At 41.9% G+C, this 20,984-nt stretch overlaps 1 protein-coding gene across 3 annotated transcripts in view; it reads right to left on the bottom strand.

The window, feature by feature from the left end:
* Positions 1 to 3,511: 3,511 nt before the first annotated feature.
* LOC124405321 overlaps positions 3,512 to 20,984 on the bottom strand; it is a 64,511-nt gene continuing 47,038 nt past the window's right edge. For 2 of the 3 annotated variants that reach the window (XM_046880138.1, XM_046880151.1), the window contains 9 exons: positions 18,428 to 18,520; positions 13,470 to 13,604; positions 12,066 to 12,230; positions 10,382 to 10,516; positions 9,715 to 9,984; positions 9,251 to 9,625; positions 8,763 to 9,185; positions 8,370 to 8,670; positions 3,512 to 8,237 (listed from right to left, as the gene is read on the bottom strand). In XM_046880138.1, coding sequence (XP_046736094.1) covers positions 4,474 to 8,237; positions 8,370 to 8,670; positions 8,763 to 9,185; positions 9,251 to 9,625; positions 9,715 to 9,984; positions 10,382 to 10,516; positions 12,066 to 12,230; positions 13,470 to 13,604; positions 18,428 to 18,520 — 5,661 coding nt within the window. In that variant the 3' untranslated portion in view covers positions 3,512 to 4,473. Of the gene's footprint in view, positions 8,238 to 8,369; positions 8,671 to 8,762; positions 9,186 to 9,250; positions 9,626 to 9,714; positions 9,985 to 10,381; positions 10,517 to 12,065; positions 12,231 to 13,469; positions 13,605 to 15,109; positions 16,126 to 18,427; positions 18,521 to 20,984 lie in introns of those variants that run through there. The other variant, XM_046880142.1, reaches the window with a different exon arrangement.

Below are 20,984 nucleotides of genomic sequence, written 5' to 3'. Positions count from 1 at the left end.
AGAGAACTCAATTTTTTCCAATTCTTTCTCTAAATCGCTTATCTTTACAACAGAACTGTAAATGCAACTATTAAATATTTATGGCATCTCCAGCAGTAATTTTTCCACAGTCAAATGTTTTAATTTCGAAAATTCTTCAGATATTGAAGCTGCTGGTAGATCTTGAATTCATACAAGTTTGTATCTTTTATTCATTCTAATTTCGCATGTGATATGCAAAATTTTACTCACAAATTTAAATAAACTTTGTTTTGGATCAGAAAATCTATCATCAGTTTTCAATTAAATAGAAGTTGGCGTCGTTCAGAAACTAACGAGGAATATTTTAAGTTATATACGTATCTTGATGAATCAGTAATAGATTCATGAAGCATCGATAGAAATCAAACGGGATTCGCTCGATACAACAATCGTCCAATAACACAAGTCGACAAAAAAACTTTTTTTTCTGGGTTTCTGTTTTAGAGCATAAATTCTGATGTAAGGCATCGAAAAACACTAGAATATCCATTCTTAACTTTTAAAGTTTACTTTTGTCTGTTTTGATCAACACGGAAGCAAATTGCATATCACTCGTGTAAGGCACAGTAGTGAATCGTTACTAAGCTATCAAAGCTGTAACGACCGTCCTTGTGAGTAAAAATTTTCTGAGTTAGAAAATGGCGTTGAGACAGTGTAAACAAGATGTTGATTCGTTCTGTTTTATTTGCGGTGAATTTATGAAAGTAAGAAGCAAAAAATTTACTTTGGAAACAAATTTAAAGCTTTGTGAAATTTGTGAAGCCTACTTTAACCGGTGAATTCGGAATCAATATAAACAATGGATACCTTACTTTGACTGCGTTAATTAAAAATTATATCTAAAATTGAAATCTAAAAAAGTTTCGGCCACATTTATATTTTTGTAACTTGAATACTCAATAACTATCAATATTATGCGGAAAACCCATCAGAATTAACCCTAATTAATCTCCATTCTCATACGAGAATATGATGAGATTAGACCGGAGATTACATTTGAGATTTAATACGAGTAAGTCCATACAAACACGAGAAAATCTCTAAAAATATCAATTGTTGAACTTGTTTTTACTATTCTTCATTTGTGTGCTATGACTAATCATTATTATTGAATTAAAAACACTCCGATATTCGGCAAAAGTTTTTTTCATTGTGATTTAAAATAAAATTATGAAAATTTCAGTTATTTTTCTTAAAATTAGAAAAATTGCTCTGGTTACTACAAAAGCGAACTTTGATAAAAAAAATTATTTTTCCTTTCATTAGTAACGTGGAAGAAACGAAAATTTGACATTCATAAGTCAGACCCAAAAATCGTGTCAATCTGTCTAATTAATAAAATATTTAAAATAAATCAACCACGATAAATAAATGCGATAGCTTTCTAAATACAACTCACAGCGAAGGAATTTACACTCACCTAACGGTCAATAAGCCCTTATCACGAGTTTATAGCGGGATTATAATAGTTATCTGCACCAACTCACCGTCCACACATCCGCGCGGTTTGTTTTCAAACACGTGACTGATGCTACCCAGCTCGATCGCCTGCAGATACACCAACCTGAGCAAGATGTGTCGCGTTTACAATCCAAGCATGTGGCAATAAATATTACGAGAACGCCACCGTTTATGAAACTGTCGGAATAACTGAGAAAATATTACGATTTTGCAGTAAAAAATGGTATTCAGCTGGATCGTAAAGATTGTTTCTTGTCAAAGTAGTAACCGTTGCGATTTTACCGCGGTGTACTCTCTAAATAAGTGCACGACCCGTATATTACCCAACGTTTTATGCAATATGGCAAATGTTATGTCAACCAGTGATTATGTTGATGATGATTTGTTATTATTCAAACAATGAATTCTTTGCGCAGTTGTACATACATGAGACATTCACCGTCAGTTCGGTTACTTTGTACCAAACTCTCTGAAATATTAATCTTCATCTAACGTATTTTAGTACTTTAATTGAAAATAGTCTCTGTAAGTTTCTTCACATTTTTCATCAACCCGGTTAGAAGATTTGCTTGTTCCTCGTAATCCACATAACCCTACTGGGTTGAGTAGGTTGGACAAAAGGGTTATAAATGCAAAAAAAAATGTTGTTTATTCACTTAACTTTATGGTACAATAAACCTCATATTTTTATTCTTATTGCAAAGGCTATTTCAAGAGAAAAAAACAGAAGAATTGTACCAATTTTTTCAGAAAATCGGCCACCTTCAGTATTGTACTGAATTTCATACAATCTATAGGCTTATCTGAAAAACGTCCAGTCAAATCTACAATATGAATTATTTTTCGGCAACCATAGCGTGAAATCGTATTAGATCCACCCATTTGCACAGCTCCCTGTATACTTACCTTTCCCAAATTATTCTAGTAAGAATTACAGTTCACAGAAATTTCAATTATAACACCAGGCTGCGATTTTATATAATGCACGGGTAGCAATTTTGCAATTAAGCTTTATAAAAGATTTCCAACTCCATCGAATGGTTGGGGTACACTACGCTGATTATTCTGTAGGTTTTTTACACATACCTACCTGTCGATTAAACAAAATTAAAAATGATATGAAACGTCTTTCGTTGATCGTGAGTATAAGAAGAAAAAGAAAAATTTCTTTTCGTGCTCCAAACATCCGTTTCAATCATAATAAAAACACAAGATTTATTGCATCACAAAGATCAGCAGAAAACAAGAATTTTTTTATCAACAATTTTTTGCCAGACTTACGCAATCAAAGTTATATAAAGTGTAAAAAAAACATTCAACTCCTGAAAGAAATATGATTGAAAAATCTAAAAAAATTCACGGAATCTATCTTCAATAAGTACTAAACTGCAGCCATGAGCAATATCTGAGAGGCTCCGGAAAAAATTGGCTAAACTAACGGATGCTTTGTATACCTATAAGAGCTGCGATTAAATTTAATCAAACAGGTTATGCAACTTTGGCGAAAATATTAAAGTATACGATATTTTTAAGTACAATTTAATCATATTTGTCGTGCGACAGTCTAAAGGATTTATTTTTAAATGTTTAAAAACTTACGTCAGCAAATGAAATGAAATCCGGAATAAAAATTATCAGCTCAAAACTCCCAGCGTACGTTTTTGTACGTTCTACCGAAAATACTTTTACTGCCCGATAATGAATTGTTTAAAAGAAGCATCTTACGATGGTAAAAAAATCAAATTTTTACCACGATAAATAATTAAAAAATCTCTAAATTTGTCACAGAAACTAATTCAATTGTTTCATGAAGCATAAGATGTATTATGAACAACAATATCCGGAAAAATTGCATCAAAAAAATTAACTAGAATTGGGAGTAACAAAAAAAAGATAAAAAACTTTTATTTTAAGTAGTAATTTATTAACGTAAAACTGAATGGAAATATAAAAGTATTTTTAAAACAAAATACTGACGTACAAAAAAAAAGAATAATAATAATAATAATAATAATAATAATGGTATACGTAAAATGAGAAATTTGTACATTTATCTAGCACGTGGATAATACACATGTAACTTGTAACACGTAATAATGTCTATGGGTATATGTATATGTATATATATATATATATGTATGCTAAACTTGACATACTTCTTTAGAGATCATATTCCTGCAGCTACTTTGCATTCACTTACATTACATACATAATCGTATATGCTTTTGATATAATCTCCAATAATAATAACTTTAACTTAACACAGTGTACTACATAGCTTGGCTAGTATCACAATTCTGACATTCCTATAGCTCCTAGGTATATTTAATATATATATATAATATACATATAAAAATATTCGTATAAAATATAACCGCACGATAACTACGCTTAACTTAAGTAGAATATACCTTCAACTCAAAGGTTATAACGATAACAACTAATTTGTAAGTATTTGAAAACAATTGGACACAGACAACAACGATCTATAATTTTGTACAGAATTGAGAGAAAAAAAAAGACGTCTAAGCACTAGGTTAAAAAAAATGGATTGGATGGAACCGTTAATGCTCAAGAAAAAATAATTAAGTCAATGAGCTTTTACAACTAACGGTCGTAAACGAATCATAATATAACAATTAACATCTCTATATTAGTAAAAATGTACATATACTATACCTATACGTAAGTATAGAAATGGAGAAAAGCAATTATTACCATTTGATATTTGCAAAACCGATGGTAATCACTATAGCCAATACTGCGTTTAGTATATCGATGATCAACCACAGGTGTGATTTTTATTTTCAGTCACACCCATCGTACTTAAAAACTATATAATATATAAGTTTAAATTAAAATATAACGATAACCACTAGCTGTAACAACAAAGGATTCACCTACATACAGAGAGCTTAAAACTGCGGACCACAGACGCGAAGATACCTTAAAATTATTCCATTTATCCCGGACCATCATCTTACAAAAATTCTAAGACTTTGGCCGGAATCTCGACATGTAAAAATCGCAGTCCGTGCAATAAATCGCAGGCTCAACGACGTGCTTCTTTCGACACAAGTGGCAATGACTTGTTCGCGGCATAGCTGTCACGGGTGACGTTTTCTGTACGGAAGACGAGTTTTGGTTTATCGCACCTCCCTTAGTGCCGGCCTGGAAGTGCACTTGTTTCGTTTGCTTGGGTGCCGGCGGATGCTGATACGTCGGATACTTCATGTTCGACTGTATCTGACCATTTTGTATGGGATTCGGATAGGTTTGATTCGGAGCAAGAATATTCTGCTGCTCATTTTTCTGCGGTTGACGTTGATAGTTGTTTTCTATTCTCCCTTGATAATTTTGCGTATTAGACTGCTGTTGCTGCTGCTGCTGCTGTTGTTGTTGTTGTTGTTGTTGAAAAGAAGCGGTCGGATTCGGGGGTGGCTGGTATTGGGGTAGCAGCTGATTAGCTCTGTTCTGCTGAGGATAACTCTGATAGGAACTGACTGGGTACTGACTTTGCGGTGACGAAGAATTATTGTACTGCTGATAAGGATTCGTTGACTGGTTTGAAGGATAGCAGACCATCTGTTGACCGTGGGGAACAGTCACGGGACTGACATTGTGCTGTTGAATCCTCTGATTAATGTTGCCCGAGTGCTGTTGCTGGGCCGAATACTGTTTGTTCACTTGGTTGTGCTGCTGTTCCAGCTGATAGTAGTTTCCTTGGAAGCCGTTCTTTTGCTGGTTCGCAGCGTTCGTTATTTTCTGACCCACCGTACCATTCTGGGGGTATTGGTTATGGACTTGCGTCGGAAACGGACTCGCCGGTTTCTGCATTTGCGAAACTGGGATTCCCTGGTTTCTGGGATGAGCCGTCTGCGTCTGCGGGTAGCCTTGGATATGCGTAGAGTGTCCATTCGGAGGATAACGAATTTGCTGGGGAAACTGCTGGGGATACGAGGTCAGAGTCTTCGACAAGTTCTGATTCCCGACAGGATACGCTTCGCGCACGACGTCCTGCCCCTCGTTGTAAGAATTGTAAGCCTTCTTCCCATCCTGCGGAAGTCCATTCGACATTTCGTTGGAATTCTGTCGTCCAAAACCCGGTCTTATCGTGTCGGCCATTGGATTGACGCTCCTCAACTGGTCCTGGAACGGCGTGGCTGGAATGCTGTCCGCTTCGCTCTTCAGCGGTAGGGTATGCTGTTGGAATTTAGGAGCGGTATTTTCGCGGTTCAATTCAGCCTCCTGGAGGTTTCGAATTTCCCGGAGAACCAGAGCTGTCTCCGGCTTGTTGAGGGCCGATCTGAGGACCCGTTCCAGGATTGGATTCGGGATGTAAGAGTCCTTTTCATCATCCTCGGCAGTCGCGACCAGGACAACCTGGTCGCAGAAAGAGACACTCTTCTTCTTACCGATCCTGCGTTTCGTCTTCCTTGGCATAATGTCTTCCTCTATTGGGAGTATCGTTGTATTCTGAATTGTGTTCTGCATCGCAACCTCGCTTATGTCATCCTCTGGATAATCTACTGGAAGTCCGTTTTCGTGGGGTAGGAATAACGACATGGACAATATTGCCGCGTTCAAACCGCTCTCCGGCTGACTTGTCGGGGCGGTAACCGGGGCGGGTGTGGTTGAAATAAATGTGCTCTGGCTGGAGCTCGATTCGAAGCTGGAGTTCAGAACCGACTGGCTCGACTGGTTATCGGATTTTGTAAAGGCGGCAAGATTTTCCGTCGACAATTTTAGTGGTTCAGAAGGTGGAACGTCCTGAGTCGCGTCGGTCCCGGACAATGGTGGCATTGTTTTGCTCGGTTTCTGGTCAACTTCGGGTTTGGCAGGCGGCTGTTGTTTGATCTGCTCAAATCTGGCTGCCATGTCTTTAACTGATGACGAAACTGTGACCAGCCTCGCACTGTCAGTCACATCTCTGCTTGGCTCGTGCGTCTGTCCAAGAGTGTTCATCATGAGGTCGCTCGTTCTCCTAGCAATTGTCGATCCCTGTGTTTGAGGAACCGAGGGCACCCTGGTCTTGGGCATGTCCTGATTGTGGGAAGCCATCTGGTCAGCAGGTCCCTGCTTCTTCATTCTCCTTTCAGCCTGCTTCGCTTGTAATTCCCGCAGCCACGTTTCCCCGGAAGTTTTGTCATCCTCGTCCTGTTCCTTCTTACCGTCGACTTCGCCCGCGATCAGCATCTGCTCCCTCTTCAACTGCAGCTGAGCAAGCAGACTGCTAATCTGTTGGGCCTCGAGCTGCTGCGACGTTTGCTGTTGTTGCTGCTGCTGCTGAGATCCTACGGATCCCATTTGCGCGGGTGAATTGGCGTCAATGGGAGGTGGAGGAGGAGGGAAATCTTCACTGGGTTGTCTGGAGTGAGAGACGGATTGTATGCAGGGATAGGGAGGTGGAGGAAACTCTTCACTGGGTTGTCTGGAGTGGGAAACGTTGGAGTTTTCTGGATAAGGCGGTAAGGAGTCGGGCTGGGATTGATGCTTGACGGGACTCTGTTCGCTGTGAACATCTGCTCGAGTGACGACGAATGTCGGCTCGTATAGAATGCCGTTTGCGTACTGGACAACGTCATCCTGGATCCTTGGCTTGCCGTTGAAATTGGAAACCATCGGTTGTTCCTGGTTGTAGGATGGAAGAAACTGCAGGGAGTGAGGCTCCATGGAATAATCGGCGTAGTTGGTAACGCGCCCAGACTGTGAGACGAGGTTCGCCTGGTTGGCGTGATTCCAAAACGCGTTATTATTCTGACTCTGCGAAGAGTTACCGACGTTGTCGTCCGACAACGGATACAACGAGTTCTCAGACTGAAGTCCACCACCGACTTCACCTTGACACTTAGACTTGCTAAGTTGGGAAGTTGTTCTCAGTGGTGGCGGCGGGGGTACCTTTGCCACGTGCAACACCTTCCCGGCGCTACCGTGGAAGCTTTTTCTCATCAGGCGACTCCTCTCGAGATTGGGGTTCCCGGTGTTATTGTTATTATTGTTATTGTTGTTATTGTTGTTACCCGCGAATTCCAAGTGACCTTCGGACAGATACCCACTCAGTGATTGACCCACTTCGTTGCCCTTAAGACCGAGGCTAGAATCATCTACAGACTGCTTGGGCAGAGTGTTGCAAGAGGGTTCGACGTTCACCGGTGGTTGTCCATCTTGTCCCTCCCTCAGGTCGGGCATACTTCGATTTTTCCTCTTTATTAGTCCACCCATTAGGAGCTTTCGTCGAATCTTATGCTGCTTTTTTCCTTGCTTTTGTTCCGCAGGTAGAGTACCGTTCGTTTGCGATATTTTCGTTGGGTTAGTTTCATTCTCCTTTGGTTTCTCGACCATCTTCCCATTTTTCACTGTCGGTGAAGCTTTCATCGGTGCTATGGAGAAGTCCTTCGTCGAGTTCTTGTTCCTTTCCTCACTGCGCGCTCGTTTCTTGTCCTTCTTATCCTCGTCACACCGCTTTACTCTTCCAAATAGCCCAGTTCGCTGAGTCGGTCTATCGTAAAGCATGTACTCTTCGTCCTCCACCACATTTACCGCCGTAGCCTTACTTCGCAAGGTCTTCTTCTTTGGCAGTGTTGCATATATTTCAATACTCTTCACAGACGATGGCTTGTCGACAATCGCTGCAGCGTTCACCAGTAACTCTCTACTGTTCTGACGCGAGTGATTACCCTTGTCACGTGAACTCTGCCTCGAATGTTGACTGGATTTACTGTTCTCACGGGAGTGTCTGCCCTCCGTTGCACCTTCTGTAAACCAAAAATTCAGTCAATAACCAAAGTAAATCTGAATATATTCAGATGGACGTATCGAAAAATTCAGTAAAGTGTTTCGCGCCACGTATCTTCCTATCTGCGAATAGATCGATGTAACTGTCTTACCTTCTTTCTCTCCGTTAGCAATGGCTTGTTCTTGGAGTATCCTCCTGTGCAGACTGCGAGCCCTCATCACGCACGTGTTGTGCTTCATCATGGCTATGGTCATCGTGTGTGGATTATTGTACGGCGCATCCATCGCTGCTCTCGCTTTACTACTGGCGGCATTGCACAGAGCAACGGCCGTTCCAAGATCCCCTGCATCTTCAGCCGCTCGTGATTTGTCGAGAAGAGCATCGGTCTCCTTGCAGAGACGCTCGCAGTCGTCTCCGGATGATGGCTGATAACCTTCGGGTATTTGCGCAAGCTGGAAGAAATAGGAAATCGAATATATTGTAAGACAGGTTACCGAAGCTGGTAACCGACGCTCTTCAGTATTTCCAGGTCTTTAAACTCTACCTGCAAATTGTGCTTCAATCCCTGCTGAAGCGGAAGACTATCGGTGGAGGAAAGGGAGTAGGAATCGTATCCAGCATCGTAGTGTCCGCTACTACTGCTAGATAGTTCGCCAGATTTGCTTGTCGGACTTTTAGGGACCCCGGAGTTTCTCTGCATCTTGTTAACGATGTACAGATACGGGTTGTCCATTGTTGTCGAAGAGCTTGACGAAGCACTGTTGCGATCACCAGACCAATTGCCCGAGTCCCGGCGTCGGGGCACGTTCAGATGATCTGGAATGCTTATTCCGTCCTGCGGAGTTGATCCGGCGCTCAGACTTCTCGTCAACTGCATTTGCTGCTTCTTTTGCTGCTGCATCACGTTCTCCACTGCACGTCGACTTATGTACTTGGACTCCACGTCGCCATCGACGGCGTCTACACCCTGTGAAACAAGTTACATCTCAGTCAGAACTGTTCCACGTCATGAGGAGCAATTTGCCAACTTACCTGATTGCCAAAAATGTTGTTCTGGATATCCGTCAGGTTCTGATAGTCGCTGTAGGTCCTTTTTTGCGTGTAGATATGAGGAGGGCTGTCGGGGTTTGGCGTTATGGCCCGCCTTGCGGTGCCGTTTATCGAAGCCTTCTCAGGACTCGGCGTTATCGACCTTCGCAGGTTGTTCTTCGGCGGTGTTTTCAGTCCGTTTCCATTCGGGAAAGGCGTCACAGTTTTCGGTGCGTTCTCTGTGTTCACCGGTGTTCCACCGGGCGTCGCATACAGCAGTAACAACGGCTGGTATCTTCCTCTTCGGCATTTTTCGACCACCTGCTCCCACCGTGGACCGATCTCCTTAACCGTCGCATCGTCGAAGTATATCCAGACCTTGAAGAAAAGTAAAGAGATAATCAGACTACGAAATTAGCACGCTAAACATTTTTCACGGTCATTCGTACAATCGTATTTCAGCTTACCTTCAATTTCGTGTGGAAGAAGAAGGTTGAGTAGTGTTTTCCGTAATACGTAACGACACCCACAAGGTTGTGGACGGTCGAAGCACCCCACCGCGAGTCAACCACGCTGTGGAAGACGTCGCTTAGTCTAAGGCATGTTCCCACTGTTGCGAACACGTCCATGATGTGCTCCAATGACGGCCTTTCGCTGTCCCAGACGACACCGACCGACACTATCTCGGGTCGATTCATCAGCGTTCGGCAAATTTGGATTTTAGCACCGCAGGAACTCTGCAGAGAAATCGAAAGTGTCGAGGTTTCAGCATGAGAAGACGTTGTTGAATTAATAATGATAGTATTAAACTGAGAGCATAATTAAGAGAGGATTCTTCGTTGCAGTTTTTCGCTTCTTATTTTACTATGGCCAATCACAGCCTCGGTAATGACATTAAAACACTTTCCATGAATGGGTGTACAAACAGGATCTGAAGTTCTTTACTACGAAAAGCCGCTCTCCATAGTCATAATTCCGAGTAAACCGCGATCGAGCGGTTTGAGGTTTCTTACTTTCTTAATGAGTCACCGTTAAATTATTTGGTGCTGTTATTCCCCCATTCGAGGCATATTTCGTTATATAGTTTAACTCGAAAATGCAAACGAAAATCGGATAAAATATCAAACGTCTTACCGGACAGTCGCGGATGTCTCCCATTCCCCCTGCCCGTCGAAGAAGCTGTCCGAAAAGATCCGGACTTGATCTCGATGACTGTGGCGTCTGACGAGCCTGTGACGTCAGAGCTGAGGCTGACACATAATGGACCATCTGTAACGGTGAATGAAATATATAGGCATGTAATTTCACAGAGGTCAGACAAGAATATAATTCATACAGCACGAAAATGGAATTCTACACATACAAGTAATTTTAAGACAAATAACGAGATTGAAATTAATTGAATTTTTAGGAAAAACCATATTCGCATTTTCCAATCAGAACTAGTGGAAAGCCTTTCGAAATTTGTAAAACGGTCAAATTTTTCTCATATATATTTCGTGACATTGACGTTACTAACTTCAACTTCGTAATAACGAGGCAGATAAAACGTTTCTTTGATTTTATCTATAAAAGTAACGTCCATGACCGATGCAAATTGCGTCTAGTAACTTGTTCATGCTCATTATATGTATGTATCTGCTCAGTTGCAGAACCTGATATTCTAGCCAGCAGCATTCAACGACACCTACGCCTGACCGATAGGATAAAAAAATGCCTACGTTTTGCGTGTCGTATGCACGGGGCACGGCGTCGTCGTGTATCTTCGATTAGGAAGTGCAAATAACGGCTGATTCATTTTTATTTACACGTTGGCAGCGAACACTGAGCCAAAAATATATTCGTCAATAAATTGTCAGGCAATTGTGAGAAAAACATCGGAAGAAGAGTTTTTTGTAATTATTCAACTAGACATGGGATACCTTAGATATAGCGAAATAAGATCGCTGTGAAAAAATCTCGTCTACGATTTTATCTGCTCGTTGAAAATTCTACCTCGATGCTAAATCGTTCCCATCACCTTCACAAACTAAGCTTTCTCAAGACTTGTATCAGCGGAAAATCCCGTCTCCCTAATCCCGTATAATCTGGAGGGCATCGCGTCCATCAAAGGGTCTTGGTCACCTGGGTATTTAAGGGTTTGACAAGTATGGCTTCAGCTTAAGTCGCTCGAGTGATTTCCGGCGTCATCAGCAACAGGAATACCCGATCTTCTTCATTTTCAGACTTCGCAAAAACCGATGCGTCCGATAAACGATCTTGCCTAACACCTTCGTTGAATCGGAAAGGCCCGATTTTTCCCAGGGATCAGCACAAAACTCCATGATACATGACAAAATTTGCCTCCGAATTTGCAGACAGTAAAACCTCACTGGGCGAACACACAATTAGGTACTCTCTTCGAGTTGTGAGCCTGCGTGGGCGAAACTCGACAATGCTGAGTTTGCAGTATTATGTCTACGCGTCTTATACCTGCGAACGATCGTGGGAAAAAGGGCAAGCTGCTGATTCCCTTTGGTTCCCTGCTTCTCAAAAAGACGCCGATACTCTTTTTCAAACCATCGTTAACGTCTGCGAAACCCATGAAACGAACTACCAACTATTCCAAAATACAAAATTTGCGATCGGGTCAAGACTTTCGTATAAAAAAAAAAAAAAAAAAAAAATTCTTCGTACTTTATTCTTTTCGTATGTGTAATTCCAACCAATCTTTAAATCCATAGTCCATATAATGTAGAACCCTTACAATGAGTTCAGCGAACACTCGAGTGGCAGGTTTATCATGCATGCAATAAATTCTGCGGAAGGGTTAACTAACCTGGGTAAAAGGCAGCGGTTCCGAAGTAGCTCCACAGGCGCCACAGACGCTTTGCTCGACCAGAGTCATCGCAAACTTTTGATGAGGCACGCAATGTCGGGCACTGCACATGTCCTCTGCCTCGCCACTGGCAATGTGGAGATGAATTCGCAGCAGTATGTTTTCCTAGAACGAAATAACAGTCGCAGAATTACATCTCCGAGTCCAATTTGAATATGGAGATTAATTTTCTTTCTCCTCTAAAACGGATTTCTTTCTTTCACTTCCAACTCCCAAGGTCCGCGTCGTCGCGTCGCCATCTAATGCGATTCACGAAACCGTGAATGAAACACCGTCAGATACGCGAGGTGCGTACGTCTCGTGGAGTTACATAATGGGATTACGGAGAATTTTTTTACGCTAAATTCGAGTCGGTCCCAGGGTGGGAAACCTGGGCCCTGACAAGCCCAGACAATAGTAGTCAGTACGAGTGAACTGACCCGAAGTAATCAAGATTTCAAGGCTACTCGTTTCTTAGATTCAACGGAAGATCGGGGAAGTAGTTGAAAACCGTTATTTCGATGATAAAATCTCACTGATTGGCCATGTCATTAGGAAGACTTTGTTCTTGGTGGCTCGTTTTCCGGACCCCGATTCATCCGATACGAAAAATCGAACCTTCACTTCATTCCACATTTTACCAACTGTGTTACTTGCGGTCTAACAAAAAATATCCGCAACACAATGAGAAAAGTTCTAGAAGCAAGTATAAAGTCGGTGAAATATTTATCTAACAGAGGATCAGACTCGGGAAAAAGAATAATAATCCAATCACAAAGGCGTATGTGACTAAAAATCGTTAAAGCGGGATGCTTTAAGCTATTCGAATGGTAATTTATAGATGCATCACGGGACCAATTTTACCCCCTTTGAATACACTTCTCACAAGTTCTGCGCCCTACACCTTCGTGCAGTAAAAAGTACTTTCAGATATCATTCACTTCGTTCCTTTGTTCGTTCCCGAAGGAGGAGAAACCGCATCTTCAGAGCGAAATGACCGAAACTCCCGGGTAAAATTCGATGTCAAAAGCCAAGATTTATCACCCATTATGTATTCTGCTCTGGGCATTAACCATTTTCAGCACGAATAACTTTGGCATAAAAAGAATGACAATTTTATCTGACAAGTTAAAAAACCAAAACCCAAAGTTGTTGTTATTTCCATTTGCCTTTTCTTTGCAGTAAAAAAAAATCACTCATTCATTATACTACCAATTGAAATATTCATGATAAAGTCCGAATTTCTTCAATATAGTCCAATACCCGAGTCTTCCATAAAAACTTTGCAACAAGTCTGTCACGATATCAACAAAAAGTACTTAAACCCGAGGGTTGAATAACGGATCTAAGGGATGAAATACTTACGAAACATTCCGCAGCGTCGTCCATAAAGCCAAGTTGAAACCTTTGCTGGTCGAGAAAGCTCTCGGCGAGTGCTCGTCGGAGGGCATCGGGTGGCAGTGCGCTTTCCTGGGAGAATTGCAGCTGGGAAAAAAGGTCCTGGAAATAAGCAAACAAGGACATACGTTGATTATTAATCCGCAAAGTTGCGCAATGGACACGCGCTGCGCGCTGCACTCGCTTTCCCGAGCGGATGTGTGGGTTACATGCATGAGAAACTTTGCACATTCAATGATTGACTGCTCGACGTGGGTATTTGCGATTGATTAACTTCCACCATGGCTGTTGAGATCAGCGATCGGTGACCAGAACTCAATTACCACTTGCAGTAGACTCGGTTGCAGTTGAATCGTCGACATTCTCAACACTTCCGCCGATCAGCTAATATCGCCTTTTCTGGTCATTCCGTGGCTCCCGATTGACTGGATATTCATTAAACTAGGATTTTCGTATTTGGCTAACAAATTCGCGGTGACTAGGCGACTGTTGCAGCGTTTATGTAACGCAATTCGCGCTGCGACTGCGACATTCTCTGAATGTAGTGGTGGCATTTGTTGAACCGGCGTGTTTAATGTGTGGTAATTTATCGACATTATATGAATGGCTATAGGCTCCTGCTGAAATCTTTCGCAATACGGTATGGAACGTGTAGAAAGTATAATACAAGTACGTAGGTTACACTCGAACGGTGTTGTGTTCAAGTATTATTTTGTGTCGCTACAACCACCGGTGATACAGCTGCGGGACGTCGAAAAGGTCGAATCAATTTAAATCTCTGAACGATTCCTTGAACTAATAAAAAGAACTATTGCTTTTTATACTGACGTAAGAATAAGTTACGTTTGTTTTCAATTTCATCATCGTATATAAGTACAATGAAAAGTAACTTAATCAATGACTATTCATCATTCTCTTTTCAAACTAAGTTTTGTGGCAGAAATCAATTTTCTCATATTCATAATTGAGAACGTGACTAAATTTCATTCTATTGTACTTTCAAGGATTTTCCAAAAACGGACCAACAATATACGATTTCGGATATTTCAATACCGACGAAAAAAAACGAAAAAACTTCTCCAGATGATGAATTTCGATTGTTATAAGTTTTTTCTTTACTTGTCAATGTTTTTTTTTTTTTTATTTTTGTGCAGTTAATGGTACTCAGATTTTTGACATGAAATTTTTCAATTTTACCTCGTGATGCGAGGCTACAATAAAAAAAGTACATAAATATAAAAAAAAAAAACTCCACAATTTTTGAATATTGAAAAACTGTATGAAGAGATTGATGAAAAATATAAGAGTGAGGTTCTTCTGAAAAAAGATGACAATGAAAATACCAAGCGTTCAGTCAACTCGTCTGTAAACGATTATGAAAGAGCCAAGACGAGTTGTGGTACGCGAGGAGAAGAGTATACCATCTGCATGGCGCGTACTACGTGATCTCAATATGGCTCCGTTACAATAATTACATGGACTTTGAAGAATTTGTATCATATTTCGCATGCCATCCCCACTCCTCGAGCCTCGGGATTTCCACATGTTCAGTAATGGGTCTGGTGACGTCTGACCCAAAAATCGATGCCGAACAGTCGTTGACTTACTTTCTTTAGATCCTTCAAATCGATTCCCGCCGGAGAATCTTCTCTTTCCATACCGCTGTCCTCCTCCTCCTCGTCTTCTTCTTCTTCCATTTCGCACGAAGTACCAAAAATTCTGTTATCCTCATCTTGAAATTCTTTATTATCAACCTGATCTCTGGAAGCGAAACCTGATGTCACCGTCGTCGACGTCGTCGTCGTCGTCGTCGTCACGGCTGACCGAGACGTTAAAGGGTCCTGACGAACCTTTATCCACTTCAACATCGTCGATATAAAACTTTTCTCAAAGACACTCGACAAATTTTTCGTAATCTTACTGAATGGTCTCCTTTCTCTTATCTAAACGCCCCGCGGCTACTTGGTACGAGACGTCATCGATCTCTCACACTCGCGATCAGCTTCCTCGTACAACAAACACGATGGCGAGACGGAAAACCCCGGAGTGACATTCCGATGTTTGTTTAACGTGAAACGTATTTTATTATTACCAACGCGGATCACAATTACGCGTCTGAAATTTCAACTTCAAGAAACATCGCGTCGACTTCTTTAAACAGTCTTCGCTAGCGTTTGTTCCGCTAGTTCGTCAGCAGGTACCTGCAGATAACGTCACTTGGATAGGTCCTCTACGTCTCGTTGGTTATACGTCAAGTGTGTCATATCAGCGAGAAGGAAAAAACTCGCTCCTTTATCTGCGCTTAACAGAATGTACGTGTATTTGCTTGCTGCGGTTGGTTTTGATAAGACGTTCATCGCCACGCGGTTGGCCATGAGAAACGAGGAGAGGGGAAAAACCATAAGCGGAAAAGGAACCGCTGAGCAAACTTTAAAGTCTCCACTCAACCTGCATACGATATACACAATATCCACTTGTTAAAGAAAAAAATACACCTGCGATGTATTCCTTATCACAAACACAACACAAGAGACACTCTCCTCTGCAGTGACGACCATCCTGAATAAACGGTTCCTTCCAAAAGCCCAGTACGGACTCTGAACCACAGTAAAAAAATCACGAGCAAAAATATATTCACTGGCAACACCTGCCGAAGCATATGACAAGCTCACTTTTAATTATGGAAACGAAACTGCTTGACAATCGATGAAAATCTGTTATCCCGAGCCACACAGTTTCACCATACTCGAGGACACCACGTGATCTTACGGTTCGGACACGTTTTCCCAAATGACGAAAAAGGGCCGCAGGTAGCGCGGTGTGCTTCGGGTTGAGTAACCTGCGGGGAGTAAGACGGCGCCGATGCAAGCACTCCACAGTCTACTCCGGCTTGCGTACCTGGTGGCAGCAGCTTGCGGAGTGCCGAGTAAGTGTCCCCACCCTCGGTGCCACTGACTCGAGATCTACTCCCCTGTCCGCCCCCTGCACACCTCCGCAATAGATCTCGAAGGACCGCGGGGCCTGACGTCACTGAGCACCAAGACAGATAAGACCCTCGTGCAGCCGAAGAAGCACATCTACATGGGGACGACGGAGACACGCACTCGTCGTCGAGAGAAAGAGCGATCACTCAAGACTAGGACCAAGACCGACTTAGCCTCGCTCACCTTTTTACGACTCGCGAGGGACGAGGTGGGAGGCGAATCGTAGTAGTAATACGCTCCGAAGAAACTCGAATGGAAGGAAGGAAAGCCAAGTCAAGCCAAGCCAAGCCACCTTTTTGTCGAACTTCGTAGTAGGCAGGCTGCTGCACGGCTGTGTCCGAGTGCATTCGTGCTGGTTGGACTGGCTTATCACCAATTGCCGAAAAATTTCCGCGCCAATCACCGTCTCCTCGGAATATTTGAGTGCCCCGAGAGTCGGGCTAATGGCTAAACGCTGTATCGTATGATTCTCACTTCCGTTTTGGCCCTTCCTGAAACCCCGTAGATTTCCAAATCCCGATTTTCGCGATTACCGCAGGTTTCAATCGCTTCGCGAACCGTACTTAAACATACGTTCTCGTCCTTCAACGGAGCCCGGATTTTTCGAATTTCACTCTCCTTAGTCACCGTCGGCCCTCGATCAGCTCAGGTAGTTTTCGAGCCCACATTCGACCCGGTGGTTCAGGGTGTGAGGCAGGTGCCGTCCCGAGTTTCACCCCGGCGATTCTCACATGGCACACGATGCGGTGTCTGTTTCTGTCTGCGTTTCTCTCGCGGATAGCACTCGCCTGTCCTTTTCTACGAGAGACCAGCTCGACGGTGATGGCAGAAAAATGTCCGCCCTCGCGGTTTTGTTGAAGAAACGGAGGCTGAGGAACCGGGGGAACAAAGGGAGCCTCGATCGCAGTGAAACCAGGGGTTCGCTAAACGTCAGGAGAAATAGGCGTCCAGGCGGATCGGGCAAAAAGCTTCTGCTACTCGACGCGGAGGAACCGACAGCCCGGAACGACGCAGACTCCCTAGCTAGCAGCTTGGCTCGCTTGGGTCCATCGGTTGGGCCCAACGTGACGCCGGAGCTCCGTAAAACCTTCGACTCTCAGCCAGCGGCGGTAGGACGGCGACCAATAGCGTAAGCTCCGCTAACTTCGAGAATCTTGCACCGGAGAAAGGAGTCGATTCTGGCTCGAGGCCCCGTTACAACTTCCTATCGATATAATAATCTCGAGTACTCTATTATACTACGTATCCGCAGTCTATGCCTGGTTCCTAGATCTTCCCAGGTATGCTCTGTGCCAGCACGAGTTTATATACGAGGTGAAAAATTTTTCGTGCGTTTTTTTTCTTCTTTTTTTATCATTTAAATGAAACCGTTTTGTACAATTTTTTTTATTAAAAAACTCCCTAGTTTTTCTTCGACAGACGATAACCGAGTGGAACGATATTTGAGGACTGAATTCAAATTCAAAAACGGTTTTTATGTCTAACAAATCACTCCGTGAAACGCGAGCCTTTTAAGTCGAGTTTTTACGCAGCAACCCTTGAAACCCTCGTGCACTTGAGATGTTAATATTTTTTCAAGTCGAGAGCAGTAAGAGTGTGACAAATATCTGAGGTCTAATGTTTCTTCGTTATGTATACTTTGAGAATGTCTTTATTCTATACGTGATATTTAAATATCACAAGTTTCGACCGAAAGATATGAAACTCAGGGTCATTTTGTATAGAAAAGAAATTGACTTCTCAGGAAGTTCAGCGTGATAAGATAAGACCGTATAACTATTTTATCACACATGCATTTCGATATTCTCATGTAACCACGGTAATGTGAAACCACATACTTATGATCTCCGGAAATGCTGCGTAGAAATACGTTACGTTCTAATTTTTTCCTCGTCAAGAATTCAATGCGAATTATTAATGTGATAAGATCTTTGTTCTTACCTTCAAGGCGCAAAAGATGCAGGACTCTCGCATGCAGGCATGTCCAGAAAGTTCACGAAAACTGCGTCGAAAGATGTCGAGATGCCACAGGACCTAAAACAAAATTAAACGAACCGTTTTAGCCCATTGAAATACGAATGAAAAAAATTCACAGATAAGGTTCTCTCGTTATGAATACAGGCTTCGACGCACGATCATGCGTTCAAAAATGATACTTGTGGATCCAGTTGAATTTAAAGAATCCTATAAAATCCTGTAACAAAAGGAATTGGAACAAAATTCAATACTGCAAAAAGAGCCAACTTGTGTAAATAATATTTTTTCATAGTAATAATGATAATAATAATAGAATAACTCTCCAACTGCAGCGACGAAATTGTGACTTGCTGGTGAAGTCACGCGATAAAATTTCCGCTGGCAACGTGTTGCTTGTACTATGTATAGAATATTATATAAGATGACTTAATTTTCACGTTAGTCGGAAGTTCAGGTTAGTCTCGTTGAAATATAAAGTGAGAAAACAGTGGCAAAATGAATCAGTCCGTGAAATAATATCTTTCTCGTTACGATAAAACTCACGTTTTAATTATCCGCGCGAAGGATAGTCGCGGCAAAAAAATTTGCTCGTTTGAGATTTGTATTCAGGATGATTGGAGCCAAACGTCAATTTCCGTTCCTTGCTCTCAGGTTTAATAAATTGTCTCAGTGACTAGCTTAGCGGACATTTATAAGAACGTAAATACCGAGTACAAACAGACTGCTATTACATCGTAAAAGAAGGAGAATCGTCGTCAGCCGGAAGATTGAATAAGGCGCGTCCACAGGGCGTTCCTCAGGCAGAAACGTGACGAACCGAACGATCGAGGGTCGAAGACGAAGTACACGATGACTGTAGGTGATTTCGACGACCGAGTAAGGCGCACACCGCAAACCGGCGAACCAAAAATAGAACCATAAGTGGTCCTCCTACCTGCGAGTCAAATACTAATAATTGCCGATTACGAATAAAGTAAACTGTCGCTTCCGATGCGTCGCCTTAGAAGCAACAACCGAATCGAAGCAGCCATAAATTCGATTGCTTTGAATTTTGAACCGTGTCCGATGAAGAGACGAGAAGGAAATGAATTTCTTTATTTTAGTAAACCATTTGCAAAAAACTGTAGAAATTGCAAGATAGAAAACACTTGAGTGTATAATCAAAGTGTTTTTAGTGCTTTTTAATATTCCTAAAACAGATAGAACGTCAGTAAAACCGAGGACATTTGAATAGTACCTTTGACAAGTAAAGTTCTTTTTTGACGATTGACTATTTCTCATAGTTTTACGATTACAAAGAATGACATCATTTTTTGAACTCACTGCATTACAAAACGCTGGAAAACCGAACCATGCTGAGTTTTTATACGTGCTAATGAATCGTTCCAGCTTGATTGAAACCAAAAGTTGATGTTCGACGCCAACGATTAGGTATATTCCTTGGCCCAGCTTGATTCGACAATTTGAAAGTCGCGTGGTTAGACCACGCTGTGTACTAGAAGAACCGTTAGTTGGATAGTTAAGCGTCCACGCTGACCAATGCTAGCTGCCTAGGTAAGCCTTTGATGCGTAGGTATAGTACACGTTCTATTTGGGCCCGACGAGGTCCCCGCACACTTATGGATCATAAACACACCTTAACGTTCGCTGAGACGTGTGCGTGGAGTCCAACACGTTTTTACAATTAGTGTCTCAACATTCTAGCGAGTACTAGTGAGTACCTAGTTTATATTCGCAATCAGGCTGCCATGCATGGCATATGGGCACAATGCGATACCTGGTGGTCGGTAATAATCGCAGCAGCGTAATCGTAACTATATATTCATGTGCATGTACGAGAGTATTCTGTTGAAATGCCACAAGATTGTTTTCAATCGAAGGACAACTGCTTGGGAAATACTTCGCGTGATATTATTTTTACATTTTTTTTTTGCCGAAGGATACATTAATGCTACTGCTTGAGGTATCTGTTCCTGGTGAAATATGACAGCGAATTGTTCTTCATTTAATTGGCTTGAATATTATACAAAATGCAATTGAAAATTTTATAGAAATTACAGTTTAGACGATAATCGAGAAAAATTTATCCACCACGATTTTTATATCATTAATTTTTGACGTTCTTGTTGCATAGGTAATAACTATTAACGCGAAATAGTGATTTGGGTCTGTTAATTGTGTTATATTTCAGTTTTTTAACATCACTTGTGATCTACCTACGAGGTATAATTTATCGAGAATGAACTACTTACGTTGTATTCAACTATACAAACAGACGCACTATGTGGAACATTTTATCTCCGTTTCCGCAGAATTTCTCTGCGTTTAGTTAAGCTCGTAATTAGGTCTCGTTGAAATCGCATATGTTTCTAAACAGACAATATCGTGGCATTCTCAGAATCGCGAAGCGCAAGTGGAATTACATAAAATTAAGTGGAATGTATGTAACGTTAAGAAAAATTATCGGAAGCTAACGCTGATTACTTCGCTCAGGTATTTCTGAGAGTTGTTTTTTGCCTTG

This window comes from Diprion similis, chromosome 1 (assembly GCF_021155765.1).
Source record: "Diprion similis isolate iyDipSimi1 chromosome 1, iyDipSimi1.1, whole genome shotgun sequence".
Classification (NCBI taxonomy): domain Eukaryota; kingdom Metazoa; phylum Arthropoda; class Insecta; order Hymenoptera; family Diprionidae; genus Diprion; species Diprion similis.
This window is presented reverse-complemented; position numbering and strand designations above follow the sequence as displayed.